Genomic DNA, 17157 nt, shown 5'->3' on the forward strand with positions numbered 1-17157 from the left:
CCTCGATAGAGCCAGTTTCTTGAAATTTCTTCCCAACCTTTGAATTGTCCACACATTTGGGCGGTTATTTCCACAAAATAAGCTACGAAATTTGCGATTTGTTATTTTTAAAGATCGATTAGTTTCAATAATTGTAACGCGTTGTTCTATCGTGTAAAATTGTACATCTATCTACATGAAAATAGCAAAGATGACAGACAAAAGAGGTACCTTTAGGCGTCACTTTTGAAAGGCCCTTCATAAAAATTTCTTAAATTGGAGAAAAGTATTTAAAAGCAAGTGCCAATTATAAATTTTCAGATTATTGTAATCGTTGCATTATTTTACAATAATTATCAAGAAATAGATACTGATCTGAACTTATTTCATTTTCTTTGAAAACAGAAATAATTTATAGATTTCACTCTTAATTTTCCATCTGTACCCATTTCGGATTCAGAATGGAAGAGTTTCTGCGAACACCGAGTTGGAAGCGGCCGGACGGGTCGTAGGTTGCGGATAGTGAAATGGCCTTTAGATATAAATGAATAAGTGTACCTTCACAAATAAGCACCCCCGGAAAATCAGCGAGTGCTCATACGTAGCGTGGAAGAGAAGTTGTGGGCAAGCGAACCTGTTAAATACCACAAGCGGAGTACAGCACCGACGAGGCAAGTCAATGCTGCCTCTAAATACGCATTAGCGCAACCATAAAAACTCGTCTAAGCAATGCCTGACCTCCAGTGGGCGGCTGCGAACACCGTCTGCTCTCCATGTTAAGAGCGGCTGAAATAAAAACTCGCCAACACGTATTGGCAAGCGTGGCGTTTTATTTGCTAAAAACCCTCTACACAAATCCAGTGGATTTATATGTCAACTCTACCTACATATGAATTTATTTTAATTCAAGAAACGTCCTGCTCCTGTTTTAGCAGAATGCTTCATGGCACTCCACTCAAGCGCCAAACGGGTAATGGCTAATTCGCTTGAACGTCACTTACTTAGTTTTCTTAGCAGCAATGTTGCTACGCATAAATCCAAGTGGGAAATCAGTTGTTACAAAAAATCGACAACAACAAAATTAACACAAGCAAGAATACATCGGCACGTCTGTCCGTTGCGTTTGAAGATTCTAACTCTTCCATTCGAAAAATTCAAAAGTCTAAGTAAACATCGCAATCAAATTAACTACACTTTGTAGAGAAAAAATGATAAAGCATGGAGGCGATGCGAAAAAAGTAGCAAAGGCATTGCCCTTTTATGTTTGAAGCCAACCCAGTCCCGCAGTTGGAATGGACGGACAACGCAATTGAAACAATTTCTTTTCAAATGGCATGGCAAGCCAATTGAAATGAATTGACAGCGTAAGAATGCGAAAGTGGAGGAGGATAGGACAACAGGGACTCGACGCAACTACCCACTGCTGCAGTAACTAAAGCCAATTGCAATATTGTTGCTGCCCCATAAAAGAAGCACACTTAACCGTGAGTTGTGGAAGTTTGGAAGAGTGCGTGAGCAGCATTGAGTGGCCTGTAGAGAAAATCCAAATTTATAGTTGAAGCCAATTATACAAATTGTCGACAATTTTGCCATTTCGAGAGTGGTGTTGGGGACTAGAAAATAAAATCAAAATTACGTAATGAATGAAGTTATAGGGGATTTTCCGTTAGAAGTTTTTAAAGGCCAGTTTTTCGGTACTAGTTGAATTGTGAAGAATTTTGGTAGAAAGCGAAATGTGTTTGCCAAAACTGGCTGTGCATATGCATTCTTTTACACAACGAATCCTGTAGTGGAAGTCACTAACATACAATATTTTAACGATATTTGCATTGATATTTTTCCTTAACCACAATTTTAACGATTTTGCTATTCGGTAGCCCATTTCATAACGAAAATCGATAAGACAAAATCAGCTGTTTGGTTAACCAGCCGATTATTGCAAACTAAACGGCAACAATTTTGATGCGGTTAAACTCAATGAGAAAACAAGAATTAGTAGTTTGAAATAAAACTTTGAAATTAAATTAAGAAAAACTTAAAAAAAGCCCATATGTCATTTGAGTATTCCTATGTCCTATGATTTATTGCGTGGAGAGAAGGTAGTGAGCCTTCAAACAGCGGATGGTTGTTTGCTCCGGGATGTGGGAATACTTTCAATTTGGCTGTAGTGGAGTGCCAAAAGCTATTGTGGCTCCAACTCTAACCTCAGACTTGGCTGAGGACCTAGTTTCTCAGTTTGATAGTTAATTTAGATGTTCCAGAATAACAGCGATGCCAGAAAAACGAAGGTTCCACAAAAATCTTATAATTTTTAAGTTTATTCAATTCTGAATTCTGCCTTTATATTAGTAGGTTCTAGCTTGAATTATGCAGAGAACACTTCTCAAACCAGCTAAATGGTGACAACTGTGCATGTCACAGATAATGTGAAGATCCAGGTACCCCAATCGTTAACGATGGGATTGTCATTCCGCTACCCGACCATGATGAGGGGAGAAACGAGATAACGCGGTTAAAGAACAACAAAGCCACGAACGCTGACGGACTGCCGGTTGAGCTACCCAAACGTGATGGCGACGAGCTGGTAAGGTGCATGCATTAACTGCTATGCAAAATATGGTCGGGTGAAAGTATGCTTGCCGATTGGAATTTAAGTATGCTCTGCTCAGTCCACAAGAAGGGTGGTCCTGCAATCAGTGTGAATGGCTGATGCCCACTATTAGCCAACTAATTGGACCTTATCAGTGTGGCTTTAGACCTGGAAAGTCCACCATCGACCAGATATTCACAATACGCCAAGCCTCATAGAAAAAGAATCGACAAACATTATATTCTTGTCGATTTTAAAGCTATATTCGACAGTACGAAAAGGAGTTGCCTATATGCCGCTAGGTCTGAATTTGGTATTCCCGCAAAGCTAATTCGGCTATGCAAAATGGCGCTGTTCAATACCAGTAGCGCTATCAAATTTGGGAAGGACTTCTCCGAGCCGTTTGATACCAAACGAGATTTCAGATAGGGTAGCTCGCTGTCGCGTGTCTTCTTTAACCTGACGCTGAAAAAGAATCGTGCGAGCTGTAGAACTTAATCGCTCCGGCACAGTTTTTTTAAGAAAAGTACATCCTGTCATCAAACAAGCAGTCGGCGCACTCGCGTTTCATCACCCACGTCACTGTTGACAGTTATGATTTCGAGGTTGTTGTTGTTGTTAACAGTATAGGTAGCCCTGTCAGTGTAGGCACATCATCGTTCGTCTTCGTCTAGCTCATCTAGGGGTAGGCCCAGGAAACATGCTGTTTCGACAGGTTGGGTCCAGAGGGAGAGGGGGGTTAGATGAGTCGGTTTGAGGGTGCATGTGAAGAGGTGGTTAGTGTCGTGCGGGGTACCTTCACATGCCGGACATGTGTTTGGTATGTCGGGGTCGATTCTGGATAGGTAGGAGTTTAACCTGCTACAGTATCCAGATCGTAGTTGTGCCAGTGTTACACGGGTCCCACGGGGAAGCTGGAGCTCTTCATCTGCAATAGGTGGTGGTTGGACTCCGATTACGGCATTCACAGGACGGGAGTTCATGAAGGTGGTAACGGTCTCCCGGTGAATGTCGTTTATAGACTGTCTAAATACTGTCCGGTCCAGTAGGTTACGGTCAGTCTTGTCCTGGATTTCGCCAGTGTAGTCAAGGAGGTGTGTCCTGACGTGCCTGGGAGGCGGCTCGGGCTCAAGCAGGTGTCTGCAGGGATGAGACCTACGGTAGCATCCGAGCAGGAACTGCTTGCTGAGCAATTTGTTGTGCTCCGCAACTGGGAGCATTTGTGCCTCGTTATGAAGGTGTTGGATGGGTGACATCAGGAGGCACCCGGTCGCTGTCCGAATGGCGGTATTTTGACAGGTCTGTAGCTTTGTCCACTGCGAATCACTAGTTCCAGGCGACCAGACAGGCGCAGCATAGTTAAGAATCGGCCGGCCAATTGCCTGTTAACAACAACAACAACAACATGATTTCGAGGTTGTAAGAAATTTCGGTTATTAGGTAACAGCAGTAACACAATGTCAACTTTGAAATCCAACGAAGAATCTCTCTTCCCAACAGGTGCTACTTTGGCTGGGTCATGTCGTCTGAATGGATAAAAGCGCCCCGCTCTGAAAGTATTCGATGCGGTATCAGCTGGTAGCAGAGGAAGATTTACGCCTTATAAATGCTAGAAGAAGCAACGCAATGAACCGAGTCATATGGAGCGGGATTATGCAGGAGGCACTAGCTCATCCCGTAATTACTATGGTGAAGATGATGATGATGAGGCTTCGTATCCACTTCAAAAGTGTCGACCTAGCATTTTAAAAAACGCGTGTTTAATTTAATTGGTATACCAGTAGTTTACTCATTTTTATGAAACTTGTCTTATCAAAACGGCGCTTTAGTGCTGCTTGAGGAGTACCAGACCGGCACTTCAACCATTTTACCACCTCCAAAATTTACCGCCGACGACAAAATGAGCCGAAAAACCTTCGCTCGTTATAATATGGATCGGTTTGGAATCTGATAGTATAAAATAAATATAACAGCTTTCCAAAAATGTATACGTTTTCCAAATTTTAGAAACTTTTTTTTAAGATTATCCTTTTTAAAGAAAAGAAATTCAACATAGATGGGCCAGATAGATTTAATAAGTATTGGAGAGAGATTTGCGTAGAGCCAAGATATATTTCAAAAAGAAATTTTGGCGGTGGAATGCTGATGGAGTGGGACACTTGGAGAGGTCGATATCCACTTTCCATCAACACGCATGAATTTCTTAGCTTACTTTCGAATAAATTGCTGCCATTTCTCAGTGTGCACTCTGGCGAAAATATTGTGTTTCAGCAAGATAATGCTGCCTGTCATTCATCTCGTCGCACATTGAGTGGATTTGCTTAACAGTGGCCACCAAAATTTTCCTCTTTCTTGAGTGGATATCAATTTCTTCAGATCTCAATATCATGGAGAATGTGTGGGATGAATTTGGTCGAGCAGTTCGTGGAGGAAATAAGCAGTTCTATGCAAAGGAAAAGTTGAACGATGCCATTCTTCATTCATGGAACTCCCTTAGCACGCAATTTCCTAGCATAAAATTATTTCAAATAGATTGGAATTTTTTTAAAACATGAGAAGGTCAAAGTATGCAAAATATAGAACAATAAACGTTACTTGATCCAATACCGAATAGGATCTTTGAGTTTATTGAAAATATTGGCAACATCACACCTTACTAAGGAAAACAAATTTACAGGATCGGCCCGGATTTCTGTTGCTCACACTCACCAGCGCCCAAATGTGTACGCCTCTACGTCCGTATCAAGTGACACCACGAAGCAATGATTTACGATACTACGGAACGGAACGGAACGGTGGTGAGAATTCATTTACATGGGGGCTCTCATTAGTTTCATCATGCCAGTTGATATGGGCGCACGTTTGCATTGGTGAGTGTGAGCACCATTACTATACGAGTATATCCGGCCAAGGACTGTCACTCCCAGTGCATGTAAGGGGAATGTCTATGCTGCTGCTGCTACAACAACAACAATAACAACAGTGCGTTTATAACTTTGCTGCATTTATATTTGGCTACTCTCTTGTTACCTAATACAAATTATGTTGTTTTTGTTGCTTCTTATGTGAACTTGTTTCTCTCAACACATTTGTCAAAACAATGCAAATAAATCTCTATTTTCTCGTTTTTTCTAAAGCACTTCAGTACACAATAAACAAGCACTCCCCTTATAAACCCATTCACACACAATATTAGCATCACTTCCTGCTTACTATTGATCCTGCGGCTATCAAAGTGCAAAAAAAAACAAACCTAACTAATCAAAATCAACTTCCTAATTGGTCTCGACTTCGCATTTACGGCCGTTTTGAGTTACTTTGTACATCCGGCCTATTAGCAGTGCATTCACATTCAATGTGACTTTCAATCATTTTAGTGTTTGCGGCATTGAATTGCCATCGCTGTCCATTCATTTTGACCCTGGGTCAATTGTTGCATACACAAGTAGCCCAGAAGCCTGCTCTTACATTGAGTACTTAATGATGTGCGCAATGCGAGTTCCTTAGATGGCGCAGTGAAAGAGGCAAAGTGAAGGCTGTCAGTAGATATGCAGTGGAGTTGGCGAATGTGGAGTGGAACTAATTACGGCATCAGATCACGTTCTACACTACCACTGCTGACTATCACCGGCTTTTGTTGGTGTCGTTTCCTATGTAGGTGGGCAGGTTGGCGCATGCGACAGTTCTGTGTGAGTTGTTGGAAGACGAGTGGTATGGATTTATTCACTGAGATTTCGCGAGTATTCAGATATTGCTTGAATGTTAACTGCGATTTTCGCTTTTTATTTAAACTTCAAATATTTTTCAGGGTGATTATGTACATTGGTGACTACTATTGACTATAACTAATTTTGACCGGCTTTAGTTAATATAATAAAATGCTTGTAGTTAAACTGTAAGTTGATGAGCTGGTAAACAAAGACTCAGCTCAGCTTTTATAAGTCCAAAACCTTATATTAAAACTTATGGGGATTTATATTTTCAAAAATGTTAAATGCGCTCTGGAATATATTACACAGGCCTGCGAAATGTAACTTTTTTCAGTTTCTAGAATGGCTGTACTTGTTTCTTGTAGTTCTTTATACGCTGAAAACGAATCTGACCTTCAAAATGCTCCATCACGTCAGGATTTTTGGTAAATGAAGCCTAAAAGGTCAAAAAATGGCCATTTTAGCCATTTTTGATAATTTTTTTTTCAATTTTCGACGAAAAGGTTGCATAGTACAACTCTTTAGCTTTAAACCCCATTTTTTTAAATTATTCTACGATTTTTTAAAAAAAAGTTATGACATTTTGAAATTAACAGTTTCAGTTACGCCAATAGACGTTATACCCAACGATTGGCGTAACTGAAACTGTTAATTTCAAAATGTCATAACTTTTTTTTAAAAAATCGTACAATAATTTTTTGACCTTTTAGGCTTCATTTACCAAAAATTCTGACGTGATGGAGCATTTTGAAGGTCAGATTCGTTTTCAGCGCATAAAAAACTACAAGAAACAAGTACAGCCATTCTAGAAACTCACCCTCGCAGGACTGTGTTATTAATGACGGAATAATCCGCGAACAAAAATTCTCTTACCACCAAGACCGGAATAGTTCGACAGTGGAAAAATCCCTCCTATCACCAAATAGGGAATAATCCGCAATAAATTATTTGTTTGTTAAAGTTTGTGAAAAAATAAATAATTTTGGTAGTCCCGTAACATCCTTTTTCATTAGAACAGACAGTAAGCCTTGCCGTCGAAAGGTATTTTGAGTACATCGCGGATTTCGAGCGGTGGTGCAAAAGGGTTAAATTTAATTTTTGTACTGTTAATCTGCAATAATGAGTCTTAATGCAGGTTTATTCAACTTCCTGGTTTATTTAAAACTAGAATCCATTGATATTTTTCAAAAAATATTGAAATATTAAATGTAATAAAAACTGCCACTTAACCTCAAATTATGGATACAATTTGAATTTCCATTGGAAATGCTTCACTCATAAAATCATTTAAATTTTTTACAGAAATATCCCACATAATTTCTCCCTTCTTTACAAGCCACAATACACGAATGAACTACATTTTTTGCACTAAATTTATATAAACTAACTTAATAACTAAAATTATTAATCCATATTCGAAATTTACTTTCGCACATTTACTCTCCCAGTTTGGTATATTTTACTTGGTATCTTCGTTTTGGTTAGTTTATTTTATAGCAAATTGCCTCTACGATGACTAAGTACTATAAAACCGTTAATTCCCCTTCTTTTGGTCCTTATGGCGTCTTTTGTACAACACTGGTGCGATTCCAACGCCAAACACTGCCATCATCGCAAACATACACCAGTACTGTGGAATCACGTGAGAACGCTACCTGCCGCACAGGAGAATTACACTTTAGATTATTTAGTGTACTTGTGTACGTATGCCCTGGATCGCTTGGATCGAGTTCCCATACATACACTTTACCGTGCTGATTTCCCAACGCAATTATTTTGTGGCAGGGGTTGAAGCCGAACCGCACAAACCAGATTTCGCATTCATCGTAATCGAATTCTGCTATAATTGTGCATGATGGGTCATTTGGCTTGAGTTGTGACAGCCCTTGATGCAATTGGCCGGGCTTCCAACAGATTATGGAATTTTCACATGATTTAGATAGCACAAAATCGCCGAACCATTGCACACAATCAACATAGTTGCGATGTATATCACGTGTAGAAAAATCTGGGAAATGCTGCATTATTGTTGGGAATGGTCGCTGCGTTTTGTTTGGATTAAATGTACGAGACAATTCGATTTTCTCTTTAAAATCGTTTGTGTTTATGCACCACAGCTTCAATGAATGGTCCATGCCACTGGACATGATGCGTTCGCCACGAAAATCAAAGTCAACAGAAAGCACCTCATCGCGGTGACCTTCGACGCCACCAAAAATTGCAATACAAACATGTGACTGTGTATTCCAAAGTCGTATGGCATGGTCTTTACTGCCGGAGAGCAGCAGATGCGGTTGGCGCGGATGATATTTCAGTTCGTTAATGGCTTGTCCATGGCCAATATAATTGCCTACAGTCTCATTCTTTTGTACATCAATAACGCGTATAACTCCACGATAGCCCGCAGTGGCAAGCAATGGCAGCGATGTTTTAATGTCGTACGACCACGCGCATGTGTAGAATACTTCATCTTGCTGCAATTGAAGAAGATTGATTACCTTCTAGACAGCGTTTAAATTGAAAATGCATTAACTTACGTCCGGGTCAGCGTAGCACATCAGCAGTTTAATGCCACCTTGGCGTGGGCATTCATAAATTGTGCAACGATTGCTGCCAGCAGTGGCGAAAATATGTGGCTCATCGTTGCCCAGCCACTGATTGAAGCTAATGCCGAAAATGGCTTGTCCGTGATTTTCCTTGACGTGGTAGCTAAAGGCAACAAGTCATTTAAAATTTAAACATATTCGCCTCAAACAAAAAACTTACTCGTATTTGTATGACGGTTTTCGTGCTTTCGGTTTGTTGCTGCGCCTGTGGCCTTTGGAGCGCCGCACGGTAGGTGACTTGCTGCGCGAAGTGTTATTAGTGCTAACGCTGGCTGTATCGTCCTTAAAATCCAATTAACAAGAGAATATAATTTCCACAATATCTAAACGAATTCCACTTACACCACACGAGTCGTCACTATTTTCACCCTGCGCGTTGTCCTTCGCCGGAACCTTATCATTTTTTACTTTCGACATTTTAAATATATAACTTAATTAAGTATTTAAAGCTTTTGTTTCACAGAACAACCATTTAAGCAAAATAATTTTCAAAATCACACGCGCTTTCCAAATGTTAGCCGCTACTGATTTGTTTGTATTTTGGCGGCAACTTTTAGCTGTCAAGTGTGTCAGCTGAGCGCATAAACGGCTGTGTTCACTGCGTACTCAGCGCACAGGGTTGCACGCACGCCATAGCTTGTACAAAAACATCTATTTCAGGTATGTGTTTATATTAATATTTATAGTTTGTCTTTCTGGGCTTTAAAAACAATTTGAAAAATTAGTTATGGAAATTTCGAAATATAAATATTTATATTACACATTTTATGGAAGAGGTGAAATTATACAATATTTAGCGCAATATTATGCGTAAGAAACTTATGAAATAATAATTAAGTACTAAGTGTTAACACTTCGACCAGCAATTTAAGGTTAAGTGAGCATTTGAAATGCGGCACGAATTGCCATTAAAAACAAGTTGCTCAGAGAGGAGGAATTCACATTTCTCAGGGTTTCATAGACTGTTTCAGATATTATATACACAAATTGCTCTTAAATTATACTACATAGACAACTGAACGTGTTGAATATTATATTTAGATTTATTGGAGGTTTGCACTTTGACCTCATGGTCTTTTATGACCTGTTGCATATTGAATAGATAATTTTATTTTATAAGTCCCTGATAAACATATTTTTTCTTTTATTTACATATAACACATAAAAATGTAAACTTTTCCAACATGCAATCAACATTAGATGTTTTATTTTCCAAAAAAAAAAAAGAAAAAACATTGTGCGCATACACATACTTAGTAAAAATAAGCTACAATTAAACGTCTATGTTTAATTAAATATTTACGTTTGATTAAATATCTACATTTTGAGTAAAACATGCGACAAATTTTTAGCTAGAACGGAAGTCAAGGACTTATACAGTGTGAAGTTCGGTAACTCTTAGAAAAAAGCATTAGAATATTAGTAATATGTCGGAGAATGCTTGAGAAGCTTTGTACAAAGTTTTATAGATTTGAATGAGTTAGACAGTTTTACAGTTGGATAGAGGAAAATAGAATGCTTGGAGAAGACATATACATCAGAGCAAGACAGAGACGCAGCAGGTATGCCAAAAAGACCGTTACAGTATTATACAGTGTGTGTTTTATATTCGTGTTTTATTTATACTTTTAGTTTTCACAAATTGTTTGTTAGACAAATTAGTAGTGTGCAGGTTAAATAAACGTAGTAACTCAACGAACAGAATGGTATTATCGGGTTATTATTTAACGAAAATGTATTCAAACTGTCATAATACAATATATTTGATCAAATCATTGATTTAGTTAAACAACGAAAACTGAACAAATTAGTGCCAACAATAAATCTGCATAAATATTGAACGTTATAAGATCTTATGTACGTTTTATTCGTCGACGACATGGACCTCGCCCAGACTGGTGTGCGCAAGCGCCTTTGCCTCTGCATGGTTGCTTTATTACTACTACTGCAACTACTGCTGCCGACACTCTGACCATCACCGCCACCGCCTCTACACTGATTCTCATTTTTACTATCCGCAGAGTTCACTTTAGTTGCACCCGTCGTCGTCGCCGTCGTCGCAGTCGTCGTCATTTCTGCCTCGGTAGCACTTGACTCGCCGTGCTCTGTCTGTGTGCTTGACTTCACTACTTCCGCTTCCGCTGCAGCTGCAGCTTCGGCTTCCGAATCTGCTTCTAAAATAGTGTCCGGCGGACCTGTGGGTCCACTATGCGTTTGGGGTGCCAATGTCACTCCTTTGGTGCGACTATCGATACTGGTTTGATTGTCAGACGCATTGCTTTGTTGTTGTTGTTGCTGTTGGTTATCAGTGCGTAAACTACAACTGTTGCATAAATTGTTATTATCCTGATTGCTGTGACTACTACTATCTGTGCCGCCACCACCACCACTACCACCGCCACAACTATGTGGCTGATGCTGCTCGTGACTGCGTTGACTACAATTTTCATTTTTACAATTACCACTGCAACGCTGATGCGAATCGGCCGCGTCGCGCTTCTGCTGACTGTTAGCGAGTGAGGCGGATTTGAAGGCCGAAAGTGTTTTGGTTATGCGGTTATCAAATTTAGTTAATTCAAGTTGATTGGTTTGGCGAAATTTTCAGCAGTGTGCAGTGAGTAATAGCAACAGCAACACACACAGAGTACAAGAAAGGCGCGCAGCAGGTGCGCATTTTCGGGTAGCAGAATTTTTAGTTTCAAATATTTGTTTTTATTCAATGAGAGTGCAGAAAGAGAGAAAAGAAATTTAGTTAAAATTTTTTGAAAATCTAAATTAAGGAAAAACAAAAAAATCATTTTATTGTTTTTTTCTTTTTTTTAATTTACACTTTTGGGTTAGTAGCACATAGGTAAATACTGAAATGTCTCCGATTTTATTATCATTTTATATGAACTGATAGAATTCATAATCTGGGGCAGTTGTGTGTATCACCTAACGAGAGTGTTAAGTTCAGTTATTGTTTAAGGCAATTAAAAAAAAAATATTGTATATAAAAGCCCATAATTCTTGTAGGTACAATAAATATAGTAACAATTTTTTTAGCTGACAAGTATAATATCTTTACAGTGAGGATTAAAATATCTTGTTGTTTAATGAAACTTTTAAAAGCTCACAAAAAAACAAACGCTTACAGATCGATAATATTTAATATCCACTTTTAATTTCTCTACACAAATGCCCAAAAAATAATAAAATAAAATAAAAAAAAATTAAAAAATAAATTATTATATATTTTTTTTGAAATTAATAATAATGTTTAATAAATAATAATATTAAAAATAATTACATTTTTTTTTGTAATTTTAAAATTTTGCGGGTTTTCTGGGTCGGTATAAAAACCGTAACTTTTTTAAGTAAAAACGCAAGATATAATTCTTTTTGGGCATTTGTAAAGCGCATTAAAAGATAAGATTAAATAATATTGACCAAGAAACATTTTATACCACATTTACGGAAAAGTGGCAATTCAATGATAATTTTCAAAGCAATCAAAAATAAAAAATAGGTTGCCTAATTTTTTGGTCATAGAACAAATTTAGGCGGTGGCATCAAGAAAAAACATGTTTTTGGGTCATCCTAAATATGTGAGCAGATTTATTATACAAATAAAAAATAAAATATGCCTTTCACGCGCTAGACTTATTAAAAACCTTACCTTACAAAAAAAAAACCGCATAACAAATTTAGAATTTCGATGATTTACAAATCGATCAAGTGCTGGTGATTCTTTTCCCCATATTGTTTCCCCTTAAACTTAACTTAAGGTGAATAAACAACAAGTTCCTATTCTAGCTGAAACACCTAATTTCTTCAGCGTGTATTTGAAAATGTTTGCTTGTACATGAAAACAGTCAAATACTTAAAAGTTTTTATTTTTAATCTCAGATGACGCTGTGCCTGATACTTAAAAATGCTGATCTACGATGTTTCATAATAGGCTTCGATAGTCATATGGCCAGAAGCAATGACAGCAATAACCGTCTAAATCGACTTAAGCATAAATTGCGTTATACCAAACGTATGCTCAAGTAAGTTACTCACAATACTCGCGCATTTTTATTTCATGTACGCCTTTGCTCTTCACATTTTTATAATTTGAAGCCGTTGAAAAATACTTAAGCACTATGCGTTGCCAACTACTTATATTTCTCATGCTTTATCGAGTACGGTCCCGTAACGGTACTTTTTGCGTTTGAATATATTTGATTGATTCTTTGCGTTTTAGCAACAGCACTGATATTTTTGCGAGAAATATATTTAAGAACGATTCGGTCTTCGTGCAAAATTTTGTGAATTGTTTACTGTTTATTATTGGAACTGGTAATTAAGTAAAAAATAAAATATCTGGAGTAATCCTACAGCACCTTATTTAGTTGAAACTCGAAAAGCAATCATAGAGTTGAAAAAGAGCGGATTACCCTACAGTGGTATTTCAGCACAATTAAACGTTTTAAAAACGATGGTTCATAATGCTTTGACATATTTTTCTGAGCATAAAACAGCCGAAAACGTTTCCAGAAAAAAGAAAGCGCGAGAGACTACTAGTCAGATTGATAGGATAACCGCTAGATTGTCAAAACAGGATCCCAGGATGAGTGCTGCTGACATCCAGCGAAACAATTTTGTGCACCTGGAAAGCCAATAATGCCAACAAAAACATCTGTGCTTCGATTGGTAGAAGCAAGGCTTAGCGATCGACTGGCACGGAAGAAGCCATTGGTAACAGCATCGCAACGACAGCGCCGAATTGAATTTGCTCTTAGACTCAAAATCACTGACGTTTTATTTTATTCAGCAAAGAGACGAAAATACATAGAGTTTATGCAGTTGGTACGAATGGCGTGCAGTGTCCAACACGTGCAGCATTCAACCCCAAGTGCATCTCACCAATCACAAAGCACGGGAGAGGCTCAATAAAGGTGTAGGGCTGCTTTGTGTGGAACGGTGTCGGATCAATTCATCGTATTGGAGGTAACATGGGCGTGAGTCAAGTACATTCAGATATTTCAAAAAGTGATGCTATTTTATGCGGAAGAAAATTTATCGGCCATTTGAAAGTTTCCAAAAGACAATGATCCGGAGCACACTTCTTTTGTGGCAAAAAAGTTTTTCGAAGACCATTTGATCGCTTTTCTGGATTGGGCATCTTCAACCGAGTTAAATCCCATAGAACATCTTTGGCACGACGTAAAAAATGTACGCAGTTCGCAGAATATCACAAATTTGGATCAGTTATTTGAAAAGACCAAGGCAGCATGGTAATCCATTTGTGTTCAACGTTGTAGAGATTTTATAATGTCAATGAAAGGGTGCTGGCAGCAGTAATTAAAAATGGAAGCAAAGTGGATTTTCAACAAAATGTTAATGTATAATTTTCCCTTTCGCCTGCATTTTTTATGATTTGACTATTATTTTGCTTCTTTCTTAAGAATTTTTCTTGAAGGGTTTTCGAATTGTATTCAATTTTGTGAAGGAAGTAAAAAAATGTATAATATTATATATTTTTCTTAGATAAAAGATTCAAAAAATTTTAAATTTATAAAATAAACCTGATATGCAAATATTTAAGTCATTTTATTCAAAGAAGTCTCAAATGTAGAAAACTGGGCATCGTTCTTAAGTATTTTTCAACGGCTGTGGCTTTATAATGTGCCTTATTTCCAAAATCATGATTTTCGCCTTAGGCGGTTATTGAAGTGGCCGCAGAACGTAAAGTTTTCCGAATTTACCTTTCAGCATTCCGCTCACGAGTTTATTTTCAATTAAGTACAACTAATTGGATGGTAGCAACTTTTACGTATGCCAGTTAAAGCAATTGGCTTAACTTTCATATGCACACACATACAGCTGTATCTGTTACACGTGGCCTATAATTATAATTTATAATCAGTGAATAACCAACATTGCGCACGAATCCGACTTTATTAAATTTAATTCAAATTGAGCTACTAAAGTGCATATAAATTCAATTGAAAGTTGCTATTTCGCATTCTGTTGGTTAAAACTGATTTTTTTTTCTGAAGATATGAAGTATTTTTTGTATATCATACTAGGTATATACACTTTATAATATTTCAATATACTTTTTAATCTGCGCTTAATATTTACACTCGATTCTACTTATCTGCACTTCCTAATTTTTTAATACTTTACACGCTTCAGCAAACTTTGGAACGCCTCTAAAAGTAGTCTATAGCAATGCATAAACATCCAATGCTTAAAAAAAGGGAAAACATTTTTCTGCAGGAATGTTCGAATGCTGAATTTTCAAATATAAGACACGCTAATTTTTGCAGCTGTGCTCACACAGAGTTATTTTAATATTTCCATGCATGCTATTTATGTATATTTCCGCCTCTACGATCCTAGTCCATTTGCCAAAATACGAGTATTTCCTGTTTGCTTATTTTACAAATAATAATACATAGTAAGGATGTATGCATGTATGTATGTAGAGCTGATGTTGAACTTTGACGACAAAAGGCTGTATTTACAGATGTATGTATGTAAAGTACAATGACTATGTACGAGTATGTACGGAATTGTATGAGAAGATGACACAATATGTGGATGCGTATGTATAAGTCGTAGGTACTGGGTCCTTCGTGTGAATTGAAAAAGTACTGAGAAGAGGTTACATGGTAAACAAATACTGCTTGCACATTTTACATTTTTTTAACATTTTTTTTTAAATTTTTTTTCCACCTCTTAGGTAAAAAATACAAAATCATGTTTTGACTTGACATGTAGCTAACTGTAATCGTAGCAGAGTGAAGCATATTATAGGCACAAAGATCCAGAGACATGAAGAGAGATAGAGAGAGAGAGAGAGGAGTAGAGAGTGGGAGTGATTAAGGGGTTGGCAGGCAGTGCGACAAAAGCTTGTCTTCTGCGAAAAGATAAGCGTTGAAAAGGTGTATATGCACTTTTTAAGGCAAAGCAGATGTCCAAGGTGAAAACTAAGACATGCTTTGGCTTTCACTGCGTATAGAATGAATGCAGGTAGAGGAAGTTGGTAGAAAAATAGAGTGCATACACAGAGATTCCATTGAAAAATCATGTTGTTGTATTTTCTATGCATTCTAATACTTAAATTGAGGTAAAAAGTTGAGAGAGACTATTCTATGCTTAAGTTGTTGTTTTTTTTATTTATTGTAAGTATTTGTGCAACCAGGAGTGAGGTGGAGTCTGAACAACTAACAAAAGCACCACTCAACTAACTAGCTGAATATGTATGCATGTCTATAACGATGTATGTATGTATATCTACATATATACACAAATATATTTTATAAAACACGCAAAAGTTTGTAGACTAGTAGCGGGAAAGAATTTTACTTAGGATATCACATTGAAAAAAGAAAAAAAGTAGTAGTTATGCCTCCTAAGTGGGAAAATAGTGTTACTTGGAAATTCAATTTATTAAATACTTTTATGTTCAACTTTATTTGACATTCAGAACTTTGTCAAAACTGTTTGCGGGCCACATTATCAATTTATGGATTGCTTTTGTGTTGCACTTCGAATTGAATTAAAATGCGCATTTCAATTTTCTTGGTTGGGTTTCAATTTAATGGAAAAAGCGATTTATTTGAATTTCGTGCAGTTTTGACAGAACTCTTAAAAAGTTTCGCTTTCGCATACAAACAAACATAAAGAGTTAAATAGTAGAGGGAGGAAAGCGATAAATTCCATTGACGCTTCAAGGCCCTTACTAGTAGAAACGAAATAAATATTCATTAAATTAAATGCTAAGAGCCTAAAATGCTACACACACTTAGATATTTTTGTTGCACTAACAGCTAATGTTTTTTTTTTGTTTTTGGTGTTTCGCTATTTTCGTAATGTTCAATGAGTTAACTGACGAAAGCCTAAATTTGCATTTCAAATGATGGCAATTTTAAGTGAAATTTAAGCAGGAAATGCTTTTGCTTTATTGAAAACATCATTTCGGTTTAAAAATAATCGTTTATTCGTATTTTAATTGCTGGTCAAATTAAATAAAATTTACTCTAAAATAGTAGAGAGACTTTGCGTAGGTTTACGTAAGTTATGGTGGCTGCAACTCTCCATTAGGGCAGAGAGAAGCTTATTTAAACGTTTGTGATTCCACTGTTTTAAACTCAACATTTTCAATAACCACAGCCACAAATTCATGTCTAGCATAAAATATTATATGAATTTAGACATTTTATGCGCTTTATAATTTATTTGCCTATATTATATGAAAGAAAATAAATGATGTTTTAATAAAACTTTTGAAAAATCT

At 37.2% G+C, this 17157-nt stretch overlaps 2 protein-coding genes across 2 annotated transcripts in view; both read right to left on the reverse strand.

Moving 5' to 3' along the window:
• Positions 1-17157, reverse strand: part of LOC129249165 (dual specificity calcium/calmodulin-dependent 3',5'-cyclic nucleotide phosphodiesterase 1) — a gene marked incomplete at its 5' end in the record, with an annotated part of 130223 nt that overhangs the window by 99804 nt on the left and 13262 nt on the right. The window contains one exon of the mRNA XM_054888830.1: positions 10747-11391. Within this exon, the coding sequence (XP_054744805.1) occupies positions 10747-11391 (645 nt within the window). The remainder of the gene's footprint in view (positions 1-10746; positions 11392-17157) is intronic.
• Positions 7413-9411, reverse strand: LOC129249166 (polycomb protein esc). Its single transcript, XM_054888831.1, has 4 exons — positions 9228-9411; positions 9046-9167; positions 8817-8988; positions 7413-8753 (listed from the first exon to the last, which is right to left on the reverse strand). The coding sequence occupies exons 1-4, from the start codon at positions 9300-9302 to the stop codon at positions 7836-7838; spliced, it is 1287 nt and encodes a 428-aa protein (XP_054744806.1). The 5' UTR covers positions 9303-9411; the 3' UTR covers positions 7413-7835.

The sequence above is a fragment of the Anastrepha obliqua genome, chromosome 5 (assembly GCF_027943255.1).
Source record: "Anastrepha obliqua isolate idAnaObli1 chromosome 5, idAnaObli1_1.0, whole genome shotgun sequence".
NCBI lineage: Eukaryota > Metazoa > Arthropoda > Insecta > Diptera > Tephritidae > Anastrepha > Anastrepha obliqua.